General features: G+C 39.0%; 1 protein-coding gene across 1 annotated transcript in view; it reads right to left on the bottom strand.

The window, feature by feature from the left end:
* Nucleotides 1-25,055, bottom strand: part of LOC125241002 (nose resistant to fluoxetine protein 6-like) — a 97,107-nt gene that overhangs the window by 610 nt on the left and 71,442 nt on the right. Inside the window, exons 3-12 of the mRNA XM_048149259.1 lie at nucleotides 18,628-18,809; nucleotides 12,511-12,710; nucleotides 10,356-10,488; nucleotides 9,218-9,296; nucleotides 8,067-8,175; nucleotides 7,681-7,836; nucleotides 7,086-7,595; nucleotides 6,825-6,994; nucleotides 5,659-5,835; nucleotides 1,466-1,662 (exon numbers count right to left, since the gene is read on the bottom strand). Of these exons, the coding sequence (XP_048005216.1) occupies nucleotides 1,466-1,662; nucleotides 5,659-5,835; nucleotides 6,825-6,994; nucleotides 7,086-7,595; nucleotides 7,681-7,836; nucleotides 8,067-8,175; nucleotides 9,218-9,296; nucleotides 10,356-10,488; nucleotides 12,511-12,710; nucleotides 18,628-18,809 (1,913 nt within the window). The remainder of the gene's footprint in view (nucleotides 1-1,465; nucleotides 1,663-5,658; nucleotides 5,836-6,824; nucleotides 6,995-7,085; nucleotides 7,596-7,680; nucleotides 7,837-8,066; nucleotides 8,176-9,217; nucleotides 9,297-10,355; nucleotides 10,489-12,510; nucleotides 12,711-18,627; nucleotides 18,810-25,055) is intronic.

The raw sequence follows: 25,055 nt of genomic DNA, 5'->3' as shown, positions 1-25,055 counted from the left end.
AAAAGTTTCCGCTCCACCGGATCGTTGCCGCCGCCGCGACGTGCGCGGGATAATGCGGAGCGCCGACTGACACCCAGAGAGCTCCTTATTATTTAGCTCCCATGAAAAGGACGTATATTGAATGCCCCTCAGATATTGTCAAACTGAATGAATGAATACGGACGCATCTCCATAATCTTCATTCTCAATCCGCTTTTATATTCTGCGGCGGTGGAACACTTTGAAAAGGGTTCTAGTTTTAGCCTAAAAATGAACTGCGGTAGATATTCAATTTAACGAACAAAGTTGAACAAACGATGTGCTTCGGCTGCACAAGTACTTGGCGGAGGCGGAGCCGCGTTCGATTGATTTAATGCCCCCGCGATGCCTCTTCTCTGTACTCATTGAAACTGGGCGACGTGAATGGCCGAAAATAAATTATATTCGAAACAGATACCTTCCAATTGTCCATGACTACAAATTTACAGCGTCTGACAAACGTTCCTCCTAAAAAACACATTCAAACGTATCCACTGTAATTGAAAACCGGGCACTGTCTTTAGGTCTAAAGAGAAAATCCTATCGCCGCAGCGCATCCGGGAACTGAAGTGAGCCAGTGTGTGTGAAGTGAGCGTGCCATTAAAGTGAACAGTAGACAGATAGTTTTACTATAAGGCGGCGACATAACATTGTGCCTACACGGTGTTTTAAATTATGAAACCCGGGGGAGTAACAACAAGATTGGCGTTAAAAGTTGTTGCCGGCGATTGTTCGGGCAGTTTCACGGGTCGCCGCCGCCACTCGTCCTACGGGAATCAAAAACTGATCTCTTATTTGCATGTTTTCGTTTTAGAGGCAACTTTCTCTCTTGTCCAGAGGCGCAACGGGCTTTAAACTAAATAAATAAATAAGTACTTAATAAGAGTTTTACCCGTAAGTATTGAATATGACTCAGAATCAAAAGGACAAACATGATTATTGGAGTCCGTTGCTACACGGGAAACCGGTCGTGGTGGGGGGCCGGCTTAAGCCTCCACCATCTGAATATGTCGCCTTGAAGAAGTCGTCATGTATGGGTTTAATATTGATCTCTTTATTTTCTCTCTTTTTTGTTATCTAAGTTTCGTGACGCATTGGTTTTACTGTAATGTCATGTAAACATGTTTTTACTAATAAATAAATAAATAAATAAATTATTGTTCGATACGAGCAACAACATTATTTTCAGGTACATGTGGTATTTCCGCATTACTTTTGGCCGTATGTACTGAAAAACGTCGTACAATACACGTGCGAAAAGGAAACTCGTAACTCGTGTCGATGCTTACGAGTATTATTTTTGTTCACTTACTTTTTTGTCGGCAATTAAGTAATTATTTTGTTTACAGTATTAAAATAAAGAGTGGTTGACATTGCCATTTTTATTTCAAGTGTCACAGAACCCAAGAAGAAGAATACTATAAACAGTGTAATTTTGGATACTGACCACCATAGAGTTCTGCAAATGGAAGGGCCCGTCCAACAGGAAGCAGGTGTACATCATGATGGTGGGGTGCACTAGGTACGCGCAGTAGGTGAGCCGGCTCAGCGGCAGCAGCCCCCGGTACGAGAGCACCGAGTTGACTAGGCCCCCGTAGCCGCAGCAGCAGGCGATGCTCACCCAGGCCAGCGCCACGCCCCACGCTGCGGATGTTCAAATATATAAATAAATACCTATTGTAACACACTTACAAATGTCAAATGTCAGCGTGTTTAGTAAAACGTCCCACTTTGTCGGATACCATTAAGGCGAGATTTACTTGTATCTTTATATGACAAAAACCGGCCAAGAGCGTGTCGGGCCACGCTCAGTGTAGGGTTCCGTAGTTTTCCGTATTTTTCTCAAAAACTACTGAACCTATCAAGTTCAAAACAATTTTCCTAGAAAGTCTTTATAAAGTTCTACTTTTGTGATTTTTTTCATATTTTTTAAACATATGGTTCAAAAGTTAGAGGGGGGGGGGACGCACTTTTTTTCCTTTAGGAGCGATTATTTCCGAAAATATTAATATTATCAAAAAACGATGTGAGTAAACCCTTATTAATTTTTAAATACCTATCCAACAATATATCATATCACATCTTGGGGTTGGAATGAAAAATAATATCAGCCCCCACCTTACATGTACCCTAATAAAACATTTTTTTCCATTTTTTATTTTTGTACTTTGTTGGCGTGATTGATATACATATTGGTACCAAATTTCAGCTTTCTAGTGCTAACGGTTACTGAGATTATCCGCGCAAGGACGGACGGACGGACGGACAGACAGACATGGCGAAACTATAAGGGTTCCTAGTTGACTACGGAACCCTAAAAACTGACAAAGCGGCTTTATAGCAATCGACAAAGTAGGACGTTTCCCGTGCACACTCACAAATATTGACTCTCAATAAGGCATGGGTTGTGGGCACCAGGCCCTGTATCCGAATGGCATTTCTCAAAGACATTCTGGCTCTGCCGCGCTAATACTCAAGAGCGATAGAGATAGATTGCATTTCCGCAGCGTTTGGCGTCGCAGAAATGTCATTTGGCTACGGGGCCTGGACAACGGTATATGTATTTGTATTTTGTATACATATAATATACCTGCATATACTTTTATATATCTGTCCACAGCACACAAATAAATGCTCTTACCGGGATTCGAACGCAGGGCCATAGCAGGGTTTAGTGGTCAGAACGGAATAAATTTATTTGAAAACGTAAGTATTTAAATGACAGAAAAATCTAATGCGTCGTGAAACTTAATTTTAAATGATACAGCAAATAAGTAGGAATGTACAAAACATTACATAAAATAAAAACTACGAGTATGAAATCAAAACAAAGTCATTTCATACTAGCAACAAAATGTTCTAGAAGAGAAAATTGCCATTTTGATCCCTCATAGCAGGGAAGAAAATTTCCTTTTAGGTGATATGAAGAATAAGACCATACACCTCTGTACTTAGATGAATCAACTGTAACCTGCGTCAAGTAAACTGTTTAAAGTGCAATTCCGCGGTGGACCGCAGACGGTTGCTGCTAGCAGGGTACGTAGCCAAATGAAGAAACGCTAACGATAAATATCGTTATCTCTATTGCTCTTCCGTATAAGCGCGACAGAGCCAGACTGCGTTCCGATCAGCCTCTAGCGTCCACGATTATCATCTCGGCTAGGCCGGCTTTACACAACCCTGCAGTACCTTTGACAGAACGGAATTCATTTAAATCTTTGTAATATGTAAGCCACTGGAAGAAATCCTCTTAGTTAAGAACAATAGACACTCGAGCTTAACATTTTTTTTTCGAGGTACGGAAAGAGGAAACAAAATTCCTGTTATAAAAAGGTTACATTTTGTTTTTCAGACTCACGGAACAGGGGACCGATTCTTGAATCTCGAGCGCATGAATTCGCCGTTCGAAAGTCGTAGCATTACGTCGTTTTCCACAGACTTTCGAACGGCGAATTCATGCGTTCGAGATTCAAAAATCGGTCACCAAAAATAACGCCAAAGCAGGCAATAAAAAGACTCGCGAGTTAGAGTTGGGAATTATTTGAGTTTTATAAGTTTAATATTCCTAGAGTGTAGGTAAGGAGATGTACGTTTTTCGAGTCTTAATAAGCGTAACTGAACATATTCCAGGCAGACAACTGGAGACCCTATTTGTCCTTAGCAGTAAAAAAAATACATTTTCAGAATTAGGGACACCCCAATTAGCGTAAGTTGTTAACAAAAATTAACTCGCAGTCAGTATTATGACGACAATTAAGCATAAAATCTGTCCAAAAATTTACTATTTTCACATTCTGAATGTAGATTATAATAAATAAATAATAAATAAATATTATAGGACATTCTTACACAGATTGACTGAGGCCCACGATAAGCTCAAGAAGGCTTGTGTTGTGGGTACTCAGACAACGATATATATAATATGTAAATACTTATATACATAGAAATACATCCATGACTCAGGAACAAATATCTGTGCTCATCACACAAATAAATGCCCTTACCGGGATTCGAACCCGGGACCGCGGCGCAGCAGGCAGGGTCACTACCGACTGCGCCAGACCGGTCGTCGCTTCAAGTTTATGTAATTAACACAATAACAATATTTTTATAGAAATTTCATGCTTAATTATCGTCACAAAACTGACAGTGAGTTAATTTTTGTTAACAACTTACGCTAATTGGGGGATCCCAAATTCTGAAAATATAGACGGTCTTTTACAATTATTCAAATGAAAATATTATGTATTTTCTAGAAAAGAAAACCTGCAGATAAGTATACCATTCCCTCTAATCATTAAGTTCAAAATCCTTAGTTCAGTTTTACTGAACTAAAACTCGTGATTAGTACTAACACTACTCTTAGCCTGTGAATATGCTCTGAGCTTTGCTACCTATTGACGTCCGAAGGCAAAATGCTATGCGTATTTACTGCGAGTTTTTAATTAAACGAACTTGTATTGGATTTCAGATTAATTATTTATGTATCCCCTTTCATACTAGAAGATATAATAACGCAGCGTTGTTTTACTCGAGTATTTATTAAACAAATATAATAAATTAAACTTGTAAAGCGATGTTATTCTGTCAAACAATCAATTTTTAATAACAAAAACTTCATACCAACAAATTCCATGTATTTGTTTCAAATCATGTTTCGGTCCAATTTTGGAGGCCCCGAGGTGCTCGGAGTTTAGTCGTCGCTTGAACTCCTATGTACCTGAAGAGGGGCCTCCAAAATTGGCCCGAAACATGTCGCAGCAGTAGCGATATAATAACATGAGTGCAACCGTAGATTCATTAATTTTATGTCTCACGAAAGTTTAACGTCTATAAATTCCATGTAGGTACGTAGGTAACAAGTTAACATCCGAAATGTGGAATACCTCTGTACAGTTTTTATTTTCTTATAAGCTTTAAGTCACCTGGCCCCGTAGCCGAATGGCATTTCTCCGACGCCAAACGAAAACGAAACGTAGTCCGGCTCTGTCGCGCCAATACGCAAGAGCGATAGGGATAGATATCTACTAGCGTTTCGTTTCGTGAGCGTTTCGTGAGCGTTTGTGCCATTCGGCTACGCACCCTGAGATGAATATGTATTTTGACTATATCTTTCAAACGCATCACACTATAACTACATATTATGATATTACAGTCGTCTACGATAGCAGGTTGGTCACCAAACTTTTAACATACCACTATGTTGCAATAACTCAAAATGTTCTGTTTAGAATGAAGACTTTGTCCCATTTAATCTTAAATTGTTAGTTAACCAGAAAAGCTTATAGTACATATCGTCACTACTTTTAAAAAATCTCGTATCTCATGCTTCTCCTCAAAGTTAAAACGCAGTAAGTCTATATGCATTCCATACATACTTACTACAATTTTATTTTCATTGACAGACGAAGATGCAAGTTTTTTTAAAAGTAGTGACGATATGTACACCGGTATGTTCCTGTATTGTAGCCGTGCGTGCCGAAAATCAGGCTGCCGATGATGACCAGAGATGTTGGCCAGCCAATAGCCACCAGCCAATAAGGCATCTTCACCTGGCACTTCGTTTTGTGCAAGTGCCAGCCCACAATCATGCCTGCGCAGTCGAATCGAATTGTTTTTGTTATACAAGAAGTACGTTACCGGTATGTCCCACGCTGACGTAGAAGGCGGTCGGCCAGACCTCGAAATAGCCGTCCACCATGCCGAAGATCAGGCTGCCAATGATGGCCAGCGAGGTTGGCCAGCCAACAGCAACCAGCCAGTATGGCATCTTCACCTGGCACTTCGTCTTGTGCAGGTACCAGCCCACGATCATGCCTGCGGAATCAATGTTGGTTTTGTTAGTAAATAACTCATTTATGTACTTACCTACATACTCATGTGACGTCCCATACGTAAAGAGTCCTTACTCATGCTACTTCTGCACCATTTATCAGAGTCTTAGTTATCTGTACTTGAAGCGTAGATAAGTATCCTTCAAGAATGGAACGCCTCACATCTACTTACTTATTTTGAATATATCTACATTAACACAACATTAGAATAATATCAATTATGTAGTTGCCATTCGCGCGTTAATTTTGCTTCCGGATTTGCAATTTCCATATTGTACTTATAGGTATTATAATTAATGCGAGTGACACGCCCGTGTCGTGTGATATAACTAATAAGGTGCATTCGTGAGGGAGCGATTGACGATTTCTACCTAACCAGCCCCTCTAGCACAACTTGCCTTGTCGCGCGCGAGTCCATACTTTAAGTCGCGCTTAATGGAAAAAATCCGATTTCAATGGAAAAAATCCAAGATGGCGCCTATAATGTATGGGACATCGGTCCGACATCCGATACCGGATCGGATAATGTGAAAACGCACCTTAACATCACTTTGATGTCAGATACCCGTATATAGATAATATTTACTTAAGTATCACATTAGTAAATTTTAAACTATACATAATTTAAGTAGGTAAATATATTTTAAACATCATAAAAAGTATTCCAATTGTTCGTGTCTCAAAGGAATAGCATCAATAACTTAGTATCTGATACGGATCGTATTTTGTGAAGTGAAAGATTGGCAGCCGTGTGAAGTTATCGATATAGTTCATCCGGCCCATCGGTTTTTGTGGAACGCGTTAAGGGCGGGCTCACTGACCTACGAAGAGGATATTTGAAACGTACTTACAATCTTACAATATAAACGTTTACTTTTTTTGGGAAAGGTTCGATGGCTATTATAGGAAAAAGGGACAACGGACCCCACTTGGGAGTTCGGTGAGGAGTTTTATAAGAGTTTATCGCCTTACCGACTAAATAGGGACCGATTCTGGACCAGGGCTTATCGTACAGCCCGTCGAACATTTCAAACGGCTCCTGTATCCGCGCCTTGTACATGCTCGATACGGAGATGTAGATGGTGGTAGCCCACGAGCTCACCATGATCAGTCCCAGCGAGCCCACGGCAAACTTCGGATGCCTGGGTCAAACAAGCATCAATGTTTAGTCTCAATAATTATCAAATTTAATTAACTTGTACATTTTTCTGGTGTTAATTAATCTTTACTCACTTTACTGATATCAATAGTAATATTATGCCCACGACATAAAACTGCGTGTCGTTGGCCATGTACCAGGACCAAACCATGCACATTTCCCGCTGCGAGTACAGGTTGTTGATGTAGAGGAGGTTTCTCCACCAGAACTGGTCACAGGTGATGTGGTCGTACTGCGCCGGCTCGAACACCGAGTGCGAGTTGGTATACCGAAGAGTGATCTCGTTCAAACCGATCACGAAAGCGTACGCCGGTGACAATCGGACAACTCGATAGAAAAACAAAACTATAAAATTCTTGATAAGACTGAAAAATTCCCCTTTCGTATAAAAGTTTCCCTTAGGTTTCTCTAGTAAGTCCTGGCAGAACGAACTTTGGCTTATTACGGATACCGATAACGCGGAATTCGTGTAACCGTTCATGTTTTTGTGAATATCCTGTTTGTCTTTCTGCTGTTTCATTTCTTCTCTTTTTGCGGCTTTTTTGTCTTCGGTTCTTAGGAACAGGACAGTAACAAGTAGGCCACTGAAAACAAAAATAAATATTTTAGTGGGTACATTTGTAACTTGTAAGTGTAAAAATTTTGAAGTATGTATTTAAATAAACATACCTTATGAAGAAGAAACTGTCCACGCAGTAGGAAGCGTTGCCAACGGATTGGTACATGAAGTTGCGTTCTATGATAGTTCTCATTGTCTTGTTCGTAGAGATATAAAATACAGTCAGATAAGTGTGTACCATTATCACCCATACCACCGATAAAAATCTGGAACAGACACGTTATGGTTAAAAGGGGATGTTTTTGTAGGTATGCTGGCATTGTGAACATAGTTGAGAAGGGTGTACATTAGTTACGATGCAAGTGCGCGAAGTAAGATGTTTTGCAACGAGAGTTTTGAATCGACTTGTATTACGAATAACCCATTCGCCTAACATACAATATTTAATACCAATGTGTAGGGTTAGGTTAGTAGCATCAAAGGAAGTTCACAATACCTAATTCCATGTAGTGAAGTGAGAGCGCCGTCGGTGGGGCGATGCGTGCTGAGGATAGCGCGGCCGTTCGACAGCATTGAGAATGACAGCAACACCTCGGCCCAAGTCCCTGCGGATTAGTCACTTATAGCTCATGTCACACAAGAAGACGCGCTCCACTCGTCTTACTAATCGCATATGTATAGTACTGTGAAGTCGTATGGCAGTGTTTTTATAGACCCCGAGCTACATACAGGGAATAGTATTATTTATTTAATTTAGGTTTCCATGACCAATCGGTCGGCCGGGAGCCGATACTTTGTAGAGAGGTTAACGACCGTGAATAATGAAATAGCTTCTAAACTATCACCTCACAAATTTGTATGGAACGGGAGGAGATGACTGTTTTTTTTTATATGTGTTTCATGGGTGCCATTCCTGTAGGTGTACCAACGATATGGCAGCTGACAGCTGCTGCTGGACATTCTTCATGGTCGTTAACCACTTTACGGAAAAACTCAAAGCATATTTAGTAAAAAAACCGTTAAAAATACCGGTAAAAACCCGATTTTAACAATGATTATTTAACTTTTCGAGCTTTTACCGATCGGCACAAGTTTTAATATACCTCGATGTCACCGGTAAATCCTAGGTTTTACCATATTTCGAGCTTTAACAGTAACATAAACACATTAATTATGTTTAATAATGTATGTAGACAGAGTTATTACACTACTCAGACTTGTACTTTAAGGGATTAGCTAGAGGAGTGGGACGCGTCTTTGTGGTTTACTCGTAATGTTATGGGAGGTATGACTGTCGTAATAATATCTTATGAACCTCATGATCGTGAAATCGAACAAAATAAACATGTAGTCATCACAAAAATTTACGGAAAACGTATGAGAAATACAAAAGAATAACTGGATTTACGAAAACATTTTCCAAGCAAAAGGAATTGAAAGAACGAATCATTCGCTTGAATTTAGCGCTTTTTCATTCAATAAAAGTATACTTCATTAGCAGTTTTCCTTGCAGTTCAAACTCTCGCCAACAGCAAGTATAAAGTAAACGCTCAGTATTACATAGAGAACAACATACCGATTATATAATATTACATCACGGCAATTTGCCGGCAGCTATCGTAAGAATTGCAGTAGCTGTGTACTCACCGCATGTTTCCCGGCGAAGGTCTCTGTCTTGATTGTCTTTGGTTGAGTTCCCATCGGCTTGATGCGTGCTGTCGCTGACCTAGGGAATTGACACAATTTTATTTACATAATCGCTTGTGCCACTGAGTTTGTTCATTCATTGACAATGGAACCGAGACCAAGGTTGGCTAATAAAAACGGTTCTAGCGTAATTTGGAAAAGTGGAATAAGTAATATTCGCAATTTTGGAATAATGGTAGGAATTTAAATTTAATTTTTATTTTAATCACTTCGACAAATTAAAATTACGTAATCTGATCTGGGAAAATGTGATGTTTATATTAAGGGAGTGTTCCCTTACTTTGTTGAAGTTTGATGTTTACTCTAACTAAAGTGTCTAAAGAATCTTTGGTTAAAGTTTTAGCTTTATATATTAAATATCTGGAATACAATTCTTCCGTGACGCATAACAGTAAAAAATATATGGTAAAAGTAGGTTTGAGTAGTAATTTCATGATCATGAGAATCCAGACAATTTGGTAAAATCGATGTATGCAAAATTGAAACAGGCACTACTGTTGCGCTGTAAACGTTAGCTAAATGAAATCTGTGCTGTTAGCAACGTTACTAATCGCTGCAGCTGAATAATCCAACGCTTTTGTGGGCGTGACAGGCAATGAAACTCGTTTTACCTCGGAAATTTATCTTTGTGGTTTCAGGCCCTTGCTGCCTTCAGTCTCCTAACAACATCGTAATATTTAATGTGCCAGGCTTACACGAACGGCCCCGTTTAGACAGGACGATTCAAAGTAAATATTACTCTTAATAAATAAATATTACGGGACAGTATTACACAGATTGTCTAAATCAAATAGTAAATTCAACTACGTACTGTGGGTGAGCTCACTGAGTGAAAAATATAACTCAGGAACACTCTGTTTTCATGACGTAGTATAATATAAGTATCTATCTCTTGTGCGTAGGAAATAAACGTTTTTAGTGTAGGTAAATTCTGGAAACTCTCAAATTGGCAATGGCAATTGTTTGAAATTGAGAGGATTTTTGTTATAAAAGCAAGCTGCAAAACTTTGTCGAGAGCTTCTGTTTCAGACAAACATTTATGTGATTCCAGGTTTTGTACAAATAAAGAGTTTGATACCGGTTTGTTGTTGTTTTCGTGTTGTGCGAGCTCCAGGTCCCGCGGTCCGGCGCTCTGTTTGAACCGCCGCTCCAGGTAGCCCTCGTAGCAAGAAGCCGTCACCATCAGCAGGAAAACTATTATGGATACGGTGCTGCAACGGAAAAGTTTCAAATGAAATACGTTACAAAAGCATGGCGGTTTAGCGCAAATAATTAGGCACTAATGGTTCATAAACCTTAAGCTGCGTTCTCACTTAGTATTCTGGCCTCGTAGCCGAATGGCATTTCTGCGACACAAAACGCCATCGAATTGCCGCAGAAATGTAGTCTGGCTCTATCGCGCCAATAAGCAAGAGCGTTAAGAGAGAGAGAGAGAGCGTTTGTACATGCATTCGGCTACGCACACTGAACAGTTCAGAGCGAGGATTTGTTCGTTTGTGCACCGCTAAAGGTATGGATGTCAAGTGTTTTCATCTGCGCACTCTGAATCGTTTGTCATGATCTGTTATGTTGACTTATGCACCTGTGAGAAAGGGATATAAGGACATAACACTTCCTAATCATTTCAGTAACTTTTTTTATGAATAAAGGGGTTAATTTTCAGATTATGTAAAATATGCTTGATAGCTATTTGCCTTAAATAAATAAACTAACAACAACACTATTTAAACAGCCTAAGACAGCGTAGAAGTAATTCATGAAATATATGGGATAAGTTTCCCAAAATAATAAGAAGTTAAGCTCAAAACAAAATAAAAATATAGGTAGGTACAGATTGAATTAAATGCACAACATCCGAACATGTTTGTGACGGCACTTAAACTTTACAATTAAATACAGAGTAGAAATTAGTAGGTACCTACATTGTTTAAAAAAGTGCTATCTTTTACTCGTTTTAACCGCGTTCTTTTAACCGCATTATTCTAATAATATTCAGATTATGAGATTACATTTGAATTTTCAACATCGTACAATATGCTAAAGAGTATGGTACTATAATAAAATAAAATAAACCCTTGTTGTGGACTTTATTTACATACATTAATTTAATCAGCGAACGCTAAAATATTCCATTAGGCAATGTTTCGCGATGAGATAACTCTGCTTGCTCTAATGCTTTGCGGGATCAAAATAATTGCAGGCACTTAATTGGACCACTTGCGGCGACATTATGGTCCGAGCCTGTAGCGTCTTATAAAAACATTATAGTTAATTTTGAACGCTAAAATGAGGACATTTCCCTAATTACGTTCATTATACCTCAATTTCCACGCGGCTTGCACTAAACGACAGCCACACTAATGGCTATCCATCGTGAATAAGTATAGTTAGATAAGAGTTTTAATATTTCAGCGAGGCTGTAATCATATTTTATTCAGTCCAATCTTCGCGGTGTTTTCTCGGGGAATTTATGAAAACCGTGATTTATGTAGAAATCATAACGCGACATAATTTATCGTTTTATTTCTGTCGTGGGTCGCGGGCTGCGCTGCGGCCGCGGCCGAGCTGGACAATGGGGATTGAGAAATGCACTGCAAACTGCGCGACCCGTCGTGCCCTATTTTCTACTTGCTTACAATTTTAAATTTTCGTCAAACTTCACCGTATTTCTTCAAAATTGTAAGCTTTTTTTGCGTAGAATGGTTATTATTAGTTAAGAGAAAAGGGAACGGCTGATTGTTCCTCTGGGTATTGACATTGACATATCGTCACTACTTTTAAATAAAAATCTCTAAAACGCAGTAAGTCTATATGCATTCCATACATACTTACTACAATTTTCTTTTCACTGACAAACGAAGATACAAGTTTTTTTTAAAGTAGTGACGATATGGAAAATATGTTTACATAATTTTCATCAAACTAATCATACCTAGTTATTATGCCTCCAAGTTAGAAAACATTACTATTTTTCGTGTTTTGATTATTGTGAAAAATATTCTCTATTACTTAAAACAATTCTAAAAATAGTCTGTGGTTTACGGTATGAGATTGGTACACGCTCCATTGTATTGTATGTAACCTCAACAATTTGCAATTTAGCTAAAATCGCATGCAAGTTCTCGTGCCTTCCAAATGAACATGTAGGATTCTTACCCCAGAATATGCAGTTTAGTATCGTCGTTGGTCACCGCTAGCTCATTCTAAACCAGCCTTTATTGTAGATTCCTTACCCCAGAATATGTAGTTTAGTATCGTGTAGTATATTGTAGGAGCTGGGCACGGGCCGCACGCCGACGGTCTTCACGGAGGACGGCAGACCGGCGGCAGCCGCCCGTCTGCTCGCCGCGGCCTCCGCCTCGCCCATGATGGCCAGAATGGCAGACTCGTTGCACGACGCTGGCAGACACTCGCCCACCAGGATCACTCTGCTCTGAAAGTAAAAGTAAATTAAACATGAACACGTTTTATGCAGCAGCTAATTGCGAATGCGTAATTGCTCAAGAACAAGGACAGCGAGGAAATATCGCGTCTTCTTCGTACAATGCCGCAAGACCCTTGCGTAGTTTTAATTTTAATATCTATTTTCGTTCTCTCTGCCTACCTGTATTATTTACGCCTAATTGTATCTACCAATCCCACAAAAACATATTTTGCATATTGTATAAGTATAACATATTTTTACTTTTAAATACCTACAATATAAAAAAGAAGCCCAGCCATCGTTGGATCACTTACCTAAGTACGTATATACTTTAACAGGATTACTATCCATGAGCAGCTCTTTTAGCCCCCATTTAGACCGGCTGCGCAATTTTCGGCGCCTAATTTAACTTAGTTTTCGATAAGAGAAAATTTTCAGGCAGGGCAGGGCAAATTTAGTAATGAAATGACTACGTGTAGCTAACACATATTTTTAGTCTGCATTTTGCACGATAAATTTCCAATCTCGAGGGTTGTAGGTATGTTGTATTCCTAGTTGGGGAATTTGTTTAACTCAACCAATCAGATCAATCTGCGTACTAAAGAGATTATTAGATATACAATATTGAGTGATAATGTTAATGCCGAACATAACGTAATATGGGGTTGACTCACAGCTATCGATATGTATTTTATTTATTTATTTACTTTAATCTTTATTTCACAACAAAATAAGGTACAAATGGCGGACTTAATAGACTTTTATCTACGGACCATAGATTTATGTCAAAGATAAAATGCCATTGCCTGTTGAGCACATCATACTTAGGTTTGCTTTGACATCTTAATGATGTGTCCAACCGAACATTTCACGAAAACTACGCCATTTATATTTATATAAACGTTTTAACATCAAAACACAAGTATAATGAAGAAAAACACGTGGTGGTCGTCGTAACTAAACGAATTGAATGCCTGGTTAAATATATTCAAAACTAACGAGAGTAAAGTGGAGGTCTCGAGAACCGTTTTCCGTATGTAGTAATTGACTTGACTCTAGAGCTGAACTGAAATTGTAGACACGCCAGTTTTAGTTATTAGGTGCACACATAGTTATTATTTTACGCAATGTTACAGCAGAGGTATACACTTATACAGATGCAAAGAGGATCGAGTATTATAGAGAGTTACTGTCGAAGTAAAATGTGTAATCACAGTGCATAGACTGCCATCTCTTGACACAGGTTTAAAACTTTTGAACCTCAGTTTTGACAATTTGGCCCATATTCTTAGCTTGATATGTTTTAAAATGTCAAATATTAATATTAGCGCCATCTAGCTGAGCGTACCCCAAAGGTGTAATGCCATCTAGGCCACCGTACCTTTTTCTGTATGGTACTGAGGTACGTTTTTTTCTTAGACGTTATTTGTCTATACGGAGTTATATAATTATGTCTTTGACAGACGTAAAGCCTGACCAGGCAGGCAGTTATGGTCGCGCGATAAATGATAAAACATCTGGCCGTCCCTATCGCACTTACTAATAGTGCGATAGGGACGGCATGATATTTTTATCGTCTATCGCGCGACCATGCTACTCGTACAGAAATATACATATGACTATTGTCAGAGGGCGCTGTTATTCTGATGTATGGGGTGACAGTTCAGTTTAAATAATATGAAGAAAATAGTTCTTATGAAATTCCGCGACATGGCGCGTAGTCATATATTACTGGTACAGGCTTTAGTGTAAAATGATTTTTCATCGTATTTTCTCGGAAATGTTCGTATTTGTTATGCTAATTCAGTGAACGTCAATACCTACTTCTTATACAGATACAGCCGGCGTATCATGCTGCCAATTTTATCACTTATCCACGTGGATAAAGCATCCGTCACGCTTTAGCAAGTATGTCAGTGTGAGAGTGACAGATGTCTTATCCACGTGGATAAGTGATAAAATTGGCAGCATGATACGCCGGCTGGCCGAAATAGTAGGTATGCCACGTTAGGGTAAAATACGATGAAAAATCATTTTGCACTGCATCTGTGTTCGTCTTTCGTCTTTCGTAAGGAATTTTTAGATCATAGATCGTAATACCATTCACAATGAGGTGCGAATTTGTCACAATTAAAACCAAGGCATGCGTCCTTTTGAAAGATACCATTTATACTTTACCTCTTAGAGCAACATCATAGTTGCCCCTAAATAATTCTTGCAAAGGCACATACAAAATAGATGACGCTTTCGTAAGCTTCGTAGGCTTTTAAATTTATTATGATTACAAAAGCTCTCAGCCGACTCGCAAGTTGCAAGGCTAGGTAATACGCCTTGTAAGAGCCTAGTAAAATATCAATTGAATTACTTTAGTGCTTTGCTTATTGTACGTTTACTTAAACGGAATGGTAATCGAATTTGTAAATGCTTGTAAGCTTCAAAAACTCTTTAAAAAGCTGTAAAGGGTATGAGCTACTTTTTGTTGATTACTTTGATAATGATAACAATGATAAAGTGGTTGGATCAAGGGTTAGATGCAGAAGGCGGTGATCTTGGACACGGCGCGGATAGTCCGACGGTTCCTCTCTCTGCAGCCCTAACCACCGGCAGCTTGGGCCCTGCCCCGCTGCTGGCGGCACCCTAATAGGTTAGGTTTTTTATAATCTAAATATATAAAAGAAGAAGCTGACTGACTGACTGACTGACATATCAACGCACAGCCGAAACCGCTGGTCCTAGAGATTTCAAATTTGGCACGTAGGTTCCTTATATAGGGTAAAGGAGCACTAAGAAAGGAATTTTCAAAATTCACCTCCTAAGGGGGTCAAATGGGGGTTCAAAGTTTGTATGGGGAAACAAGATTAGTTTGCCTATTTTATTCGAAACTTCACAGGAAGATTCCTTATGACATATGACTGAATACGTGTTTCAGGTTTTTTGAAAATTTAACCCCTAAAATGGTGAAAAGGGGGTGATAAAGTCAAAAAATCAATATGGGTATCGTTTTTATGGTTTATCGGGTCGCTGATCACGATAAATACAACGTTTTTAAAATCTAACGAGGCGGAAGTGAAATACCTTCTCCCCTGATGTGGTGCAATGGGGTTTAAATATCAAAAAAATATATAAAAGAAGATATTGACTGACTGACTGACATATCAACGCACAGCCGAAACCGCTGGTCCTAGAGATGTCAAATTTGGCACGTAGGTTCCTTATATATATAGTGTAGAGGAGCACTAATAAAGGATTATTCAAAATTCGCCTCCTAAGGGGGTCAAATGGGGGTTCAAAGTTTGTATGGGGAAACAATGTTAGTTTCACTGTTTTATTCGAAACTTCACAGGAGGGATCCTAAAAACATATGACTAAAGACGTGTTTCAGGTTTTTTGAAAATTTAACCCCTAAAAGGGTGAAAAGGGGGTGATAAAGTCAAAAAACTAATATGGGTATCGTTTTTACGGTTTATTGGGTCGCTGATCACGATAAATACAACGTTTTTAAAATCTAACGAGGCGGAAGTGAAATACCTTCTCCCCTGTTGTAGTGCAATGGGGTTTAAATATCAAAAAATATATAAAAGAAGAAACTGACTGACTGACTAACTGACATAATATATCAACACACAGCCGAAACCGCTGGTCCTAGAGATTTCAAATTTGGCACATAGGTTCCTTATTTGGTGTAGAGGAGCACTAAGAAAGGATTTTTCAAAATTCTCCTCTTAAAAGGGTGAAATTGGGGTTCAAAGTTTGTATGGGGAAACAAGATTAGTTTGACTATTTTATTTGAAACTTCACAGGAGGATCACAGGGACAGGGACAGGGACAGGGACAGGGACAGGGACAGGGACAGGGACAGGGACAGGGACAGGGACAGGGACAGGGACAGGGACAGGGACAGGGACAGGGACAGGGACAGGGACAGGGACAGGGACAGGGACAGGGACAGGGACAGGGACAGGGACAGGGACAGGGACAGGGACAGGGACAGGGACAGGGACAGGGACAGGGACAGGGACAGGGACAGGGACAGGGACAGGGACAGGGACAGGGACAGGGACAGGGACAGGGACAGGGACAGGGACAGGGACAGGGACAGGGACAGGGACAGGGACAGGGACAGGGACAGGGACAGGGACAGGGACAGGGACAGGGACAGGGACAGGGACAGGGACAGGGACAGGGACAGGGACAGGGACAGGGACAGGGACAGGGACAGGGACAGGGACAGGGACAGGGACAGGGACAGGGACAGGGACAGGGACAGGGACAGGGACAGGGACAGGGACAGGGACAGGGACAGGGACAGGGACAGGGACAGGGACAGGGACAGGGACAGGGACAGGGACAGGGACAGGGACAGGGACAGGGACAGGGACAGGGACAGGGACAGGGACAGGGACAGGGACAGGGACAGGGACAGGGACAGGGACAGGGACAGGGACAGGGACAGGGACAGGGACAGGGACAGGGACAGGGACAGGGACAGGGACAGGGACAGGGACAGGGACAGGGACAGGGACAGGGACAGGGACAGGGACAGGGACAGGGACAGGGACAGGGACAGGGACAGGGACAGGGACAGGGACATGGACAGGGATAGGGATAGAAATAGGGATAGGAATAGGGGACGGGGACGGGGATAGGGATAGGGGAGGGACGGGGACAGGGACGGGACGGGGACGGGGACAAGGATAGAGATAGGGACGGGGATAAGAATAGGGATTGGGGTCGGAATAATCGGTCGGCAATCGATATCTAGGCAGTGTAAAATGCAGGTGGCTCAGTGGGAAGGGATTAGTAAGTAGGCATCGGCGAGTATCCTGCATCCGTAATAACTATTACATTCAATGTGCTGTAAGAAGATCGTTGTTTGCTTGCCTTTTATATGTTTACGTTTGCAATAAGTATAAGCAAAATGGAAAAAATTGTAAGCGATAATGCAAGGAAGTACTTTTTACCCTACCGACCATAGCGTCGAGATACTGGCTATGTGGGTTGTATGAAGTTTCCCCAGTATAAATATTTATATAGGTAAAATACATATATATTCGTACCTACTACCTACGCTGTGGTCGCTGTGTAACAATTCTACAATCATTGCAAGAATTTCTTTTAAAACAATAGTAATATGTGTAAGGTACAGTCAGCCAAAAAAGTGGTTTACCACTTTTCGATCAATAGAGTCGAAAAGTGGGAAACCACTTTCTTGGCTGACCGTCCAGCAAATAGATCAGTTACAATGCCCCCCCCCCAGTCGAGAATTGCCCCGCTTTACCTTAATCGAAATAATCGCGGACAGATGTACCTACAAAGAAATCTACGGATCCAAATGAAAATCTTATTTTTTGTAAACGTTTCAATAAGAATACTTTTATTACGCGGGCGAAGCCGCGGGTAAAAGCTAGTAAGTTTATATATTTTGTATTGTTTTGTATGTGGGTTTTGTATTTTACTTTTATAATCATATTATAAAAAAACCTAGCCTAAGAATTAAAATGAATAAAGAGAATAACAATGATAAGTCATAAAAATGCAAACATTATTAATTATACGTACCTACTCGTACCTATGTATAGAAATCCAGTCATTTTCGTCGGTTGGGTGTCATCATCATCCTCCTTGCGTTATCCCGCCATTTGCCACGGCTCATGGCCTGGGGTCCGCTTGGGTGTCAGTTTATCAAAATTCGTTTAGGGACCCTTTTATGGAAGACTTTGCCTGGGCAGACCAGTGGCTTACCCGGGCTTGTTCCGTTTGCTCTACCCTGCACCACAAGACTCTGTACCTATGGAAACAAACTGAGTATGCCGGTCTTTTTTTTTTTTTAATTATAAATGGGCTTACTCTTGACCACAGACTAGCCGGTCTTTACGAGAGTCAAAAGGCGCATCTTGTAACGGAGCTTAAGAAATGAGCAAGTTACCTGCGGCAAGTGGTCCTCGTCCAGCGTGACGTTGATCCTGACCATGTGGAACTTGGTGTCGAAGGGCGGCGTGGAGGAGTAGTACTGCTTGAGCTGCAGGTCGCGGCACGAGGTGAAGGAGCCCAGCCAGTACTCGTTGCCGAACATCACGTTCTGGTTGTACTGGCCTGATGCGTCGTATACTGGAACACACATTTATTGCTTTACTATATGCTGTTTTACTAACTGGAACTTGGCCGACCCTGCACTTAGATACTGGAAGTTACACGTTTATTACTTTATTATCTTAATAATATGTTGTCATGGTTCGACGTTACCTGACGTTGTAGATTGATCGCTAAATTTCAAACTCGATTGAACTCAACTGTCAGTTCCGTATGAGTGTGATAGATCTCCCAGCTTTTGTCTAGACATACTTTAAAAATTGATTGATACCGTAATATTTTAGTTTTTTATTTATTTACCTAGACCAAAAAAAGTCCAAAAACATTCGATAGTTACTCCGTACAAAATTGAACTGTCATTTAGATCATTATTCCCCGCGTCAAGTGTCAAATACCCAGGTTTATCAGAGTTTGAAATTAAACAACTATGTCTAGTTAATTTATTTGTACTGTTTCCTAATCTGATAGTATTATATTATGTCCGTGTTTAAAAATAAACTGAGTTTAATTTTATCTACATATCTTGTGTACACATTCGCTTGCAATATTGCCCCGATACAAGTACTCGTCTAGTCAAAGTTTTAATGAGGTTTATTAATTAGCAAGAAAATGATGTTAGTTCAAAAATGAACACTGCTTTTGTCTGTATCTAATATTATAAATTATCTGAATATTACTCAACAAAAGCATATTTTTGGCTATGAATCTGCCCCAATTTCCCAAAAATCTTTAAAAAAAGATATTATAGCAGATTGCGACACATATTTATTGAGTCCCACGGGAAGCCCAAGAAGACTTATTAGGTAGACGACGACATAATATACATGTTACATACATCCATGAATCAGGAACTGGGTGCGTAGCCGAATGGCACAAACGCTCACGAAACCACGAAACGAAACGCTCGTAGATATATCTCTACCACTCGTACGTATCATTATTGCGTCGTATCATTACGTACGTACGTATCATTGGCGCGACAGAGCCAGACTACCTTTGGCGGCGTTTCGTTTTCGTTTCGAGCAAAGACCAGGATTCGAACGAAGGACCGCGGCCTAGCAGGCAGGGTCACTAGTTAATACACGCCATGTCGTCAAAGCCTTACTATAAATATAGTATAATTATCAGTAACATTTAACCAAAGACTGCATTTCGCGTTGCACTCGCCTTGGCAAAGTTACATCACATAAAGGCCTTAAATAATGCTCTAACATAAATGTTGATATGAACGTCATTCAATATTGAGCTCAAAGTTAAGGGTTATTTATGACACTTAGAACTTGAAAGGTCATTCTCAAATAAATCTTGTCAGCGCTAACATAATAGCGAGCACACATAAACATTCAAAGGAAGAATAAACAGTAAATTATAAGATCGAGTAAATATTTTACAAAACTATATTATTTTAGGTCATAAATCATATACGTGGCAATAAAATCTCGCAAAGCACATGTCACTATCGCCTGCCGCTTGCAATTAAACATTCATTTGTTACTTATAGTCAAACTCAAGTCAAGCTCAGTTAGCAACGTTGGAAAGTCTCGCCAGTCCCGTAAGGGATAAATGTCTCAGGGTCACTTGCACCACCGAAAATGGAGGGTTAACCCGAGGGCGACAACACTTTACCATTAATTAAGAATGGAAATCAATAAAGAGAATAATAATTAATAATTTATTTTTCGTCACATTTGCTGTTTAAAGGTCTCATTGCGTCTACGTGTACTGAAGCATAATGTACTATTTTATTCCCAAGGGAATAATGGATTTAGTTTTAAAAATGAATACAATCCGTACAATACTTCAGGCAAAGGATGTTTCAATCAGCCAAGGATTTTGGTTGCACAACCAAAATTTGACTATTAAGCTACAAAAGATATTATACCTACTGTATGAAAAATGCAATTTATTCATCTTTTAGAATTATTTCAGTGTGTTTTGCATTTATTTCGTAAAGGGCCTGGCCGGACTGCCATGGTAAAATCGCCCCTGGCTAAATATGAAATATTGATATGCAGGATTATTCGTATTGTTACTACATGTACTGCTACTGGATATTATGCCTCAAACTATTTCCGTTTAAGAAATAAATTAAAAAAAAGAAATTTTGTTTTTTATTTTTTTCTTTAAAACCGCGTATCCGATTGACTTGTTCTTTGGATATTTTATAGATACATTAGGGATACATCAATTAAAAAAAATGAACTTCCTGACTCTTTGTTAAGCACATTTTTTTTTAAATTTATGTTTCAAATATTTTTTTTTTACCACATACGAGTTAGCGACACCTACTATATTTTCATATAATAATCGCGATTTTATACTCTATTACATATATTTTTATCAAAAATATTAGTTTGGATCAACAATGTCAAAATAAGTTATTTATGTATTATTACCCTTTAGTACTTAGTACGTTGCTCCTGGAAAGTGATGTATGAAAATTTTGGCATAATTAATGGAAGATTTTTTTTTGATTGGGATATATACATTATAGGCCGAAGTTATTTTTCATCAACCCTCCCTACCCCTCCCCCCTCTGCGTCACCCCTTTACCCTCCCTTAAAGAGCCCAAAATGCGGTTTTTCTAAATTATTGACAAAACCGTTGAAGATACAGAAAAAACGTGTAGCAACGAAATAATCCTTAATAAATTTACTACAAATCTCTCATTAAAACTTTAGTGCTAGCTCTTATAGTAGAGAGGATATAGCGTTGGGGGTCATAATAATTCCCACAGAACCGAAGTTTGGTTTTTTTAGTTCTCTGTGTGTCTTTATGACATACTAAAAATATAGTAAAATATATTTCTGCAAAATACGTTTTTTCGACCGCCAAAAGTTGTATGAAAAATTACTATGGAAAAACAAATCCTAAAATTTAAACATCGTCTCTGGTATCAACTTAATGGGGAATTAGGCGGCAAAAAAGTTTTTAACGTTGATGTTTATCAAAAATATAACAATTTTCCACTATTTTGATAAAATAAAAACAGATAAAAATCATACATTTGATGAAGGGAAGTGGTGTGTTTCCACCAGAGATGTGTTATGGATGCGTCTGATATCCACAATCAGCTTAGTTGAACCCGTTCCCACTAGCGCTATGCTTTGCGGAACAATGAACATGATTAGTGGATATCAAACACATCCACGTAGGGCTTCTCTGGTGGAAAGGTACCCTAAAGGGCCAGCAGCGCGCATGTGGAGGCTCTAGTGTGGCAAACGTCATAGGCTACCGTGACTGCTTATCACCAGGCGGATCGTACCCGTATTTACCATGGTGAGGTACCTATGAAAAAAATAATATTGCTGAAATTTATGTTTCAATCACTTCCCTTCATCAAATTTCTATTCGATTTTTATCTGTTTTTATTTTATCAAAATAGTGGAAAATTGTTATATTTTTGATAAACATCAACGTTAAAAACTTTTTTGCCGCCTAATTCCCCATAAGTTGATACCAGAGACGATGTTTAAATTATATGAATTTTTTTTTCATAGTAATTTTTCATACAACTTTTGGCGGTCGAAAAAACGCATTTTGCATAAATATATTTTACTATGTTTTTAGTATGTCAAAAAGACACACACAAAGAACTAAAAAAACCAAACTTTGGTTCTGTGGGAATTATTATGACCCCTCCCATACAAATGCTCGTACAACTCCTCTACTATTATAGTTTTCGCGTGATCCGTCACGAAAGTTGGTCCTTGCTGCAATTTTTTTTAAAGAATATTAAAGTGTTCTCCCAAAATGCTTACGAAATCGTCTAAATTTGTTTGATACGACTAAAATATTGTAAACTCATGACTATAATTAAATTAAGGGGATAAATCACTACCATGGATGGGACTTGAACTCACGGCTTCTGGATAGAAACTCGAGGGCTCTACCAACTGAGCCACCAAAAGCTCATCTCTAGTTAGCGAATCTTTCAGCTTTCTACTATATGAATCAATGGTACCCCTAGCGTTATTTATCTATCATATCTATCAATCTAGAGGCCGTGAGTTGAAGTCCCGCCCATGGTAGTGATTTTTTCCCCTGAAATTAATTCTTGAGTTTATAATATTTCAGTACTATCAAACCGATGATTTCGTAAGCATTTAAGGAGAAAACTTTTCATTCATTAAAGAAAATTGAAGAAAGGAGCAACTTTCGTGACGGATTGCGCGAAAACTATAAGTGCTAGCACTAAAGTGTTTATGAGAGATTTGTAGTAAATTTATTAAGGATTTCTTCGTTCCTACACGCTTTTTCTGTATCTTAATCGGTTTTGTCAGAAATCGAGAAAAATCGCATTTTCGGCTCTTTAAGGGGGGGTAGATGGGTGACGCAGAGGGGGAAGGGATGGGGAGGGTTGATGAAAAATAACTTCGGCCTATAATGTACATGGGATATGTAAAATGGGAAATGTTAAAAAAATCTTCGATTAATTATGCCAAAATTTTCATACATCTCTTTCCAGGAGCAACGTACTAAGTACTAAAGGGTAATAATAATATAAATAAGCCTGACATTGTGATAATAGATCGACCGCAACGCCGGGCCGTGCTCGTTGACATCACCATCCCCCATGATGAGAATCTCGTGAAAGCCGAGAAGGACAAGTCCAGTAAGTACCTAGACTTGGCTCACGAGATAACCGCCATGTGGGATGTTGATTCAACGATCATTGTTCCGATAGTCGTTTCAGCGAACGGTCTCATAGCGAAGAGTCTCGATCAACATCTTAAGAGACTCTCGCTAGGTGGCTGGATCAAGGGCCAGATGCAGAAGGCGGTGATCTTGGACACGGCGCGGATAGTCCGACGGTTCCTCTCTCTGCAGCCCTAACCACCGGCAGCTTGGGCCCTGCCCCGCTGCTGGCGGCACCCTAGGTTAGGTTTTTTATAATGTGTTTATATGTTTTTTATATTGTTTTGTATGTGTTTTTGTATTTTACTTTTATATTCATATTATAAAAAGCTTAACCTAAGAAGCAAAATAAATAAAGGAAATATAAATAACTTATTTTGACATTGTTGATCAAAACTAATATTTTTTTAAAAATATATGTAATAGAGTATAAAATCGCGATTATTATATGAAAATATAGTAGGTGTCGCTAACTCGTATGTGGTAAAAAAAAAATTTAAAACATAAATTAAAAAAAAATTATACTTAACAAAAAGTCAGGAAGTTCATTTTTTTTTAATTGATGTATCCCTAATATATCTATAAAATATCCAAAGAACAAGTTAATCGGATACGCGGTTTTAAAGAAAAAAAGAAAAAACAAAATTTCTTTTTTTTAATTTTTTTCATAAACGGAAATAGTTTGAGGCATAATATTCAGTAGTAGTACATGTAGTAACAATACGAATAATCCTGCATATCAATATTTCATATTTAGCCAGGGGCGATTTTACCATGGCAGTCCGGCCAGGCCCTTAACTCAGATAAATCGTTATAATTTACAATCTGACAATTTATGTTCTCGACTCGCGCTTGACCGCGTGTCAGCGCGAGGCGCCCACCGTTGCCTAGCAACGGAGAGTACAACAGATCAAAATTAATGAATGAATGATAAATAAGTAAAAATTTAGTTCAATTATATGATTTATATGCTTTTTTGAACATTGCATTTAGTTTATATGCAGGATTTTTGTGTTTCTTTTCGTTCAAAAAGTGTTTGTTATCAAAAATAATAGAATTTGATGTGAATAATCTGATATAGATGAAGATACACTACTGGTCTTTGCGCCGTCGTTGCGTTGAAGGTTTTGCCTTATGACTTTCTTTTGTATTTTTCTCTCAAATGTGATGAAAAACATTGTGTGTAACTCAGGAGGTAAGGATATTAAATACTCGTGTCTATATTCACTCCAGCCTGCGGCTGTCGTGAATATATCACGACACTCGTATTTAATGACCCCCTTACCTCCCTTGTTGCACAATGTACTATTGTCATATTTCTTGTGTTTAAGAATTCAAGTAAAAAATTTTTACGTTCAAGAATTTCGTAGTTAAATTAGGTTTTCATCTTACGTATTTCGTAAGAAGGTAGAAGGTAGTTAGGTAGGTATTCCTAAGAAGAAGAAGGTAGGTTTTTAGTAAGAAGGAAGGTAGGTATTCCTATAGCTACTTATTTAGTTATTTTATTCCTTTTCGAAAAAAAACTAAAAGTGTGACTTTTAGTTTTTTTCACTCTTTTTTTGTGTCGGGGTTTTTTTTTTAATTTATAATTTAATTCACCCTTTTTATGTGTCGAGGGCTTTTTAA

This window comes from Leguminivora glycinivorella, chromosome Z (assembly GCF_023078275.1).
Source record: "Leguminivora glycinivorella isolate SPB_JAAS2020 chromosome Z, LegGlyc_1.1, whole genome shotgun sequence".
NCBI classification, from domain to species: domain Eukaryota; kingdom Metazoa; phylum Arthropoda; class Insecta; order Lepidoptera; family Tortricidae; genus Leguminivora; species Leguminivora glycinivorella.
Note: the sequence above shows the minus strand (reverse complement) of the source record. Positions and strands in the feature narration are given on the sequence as shown.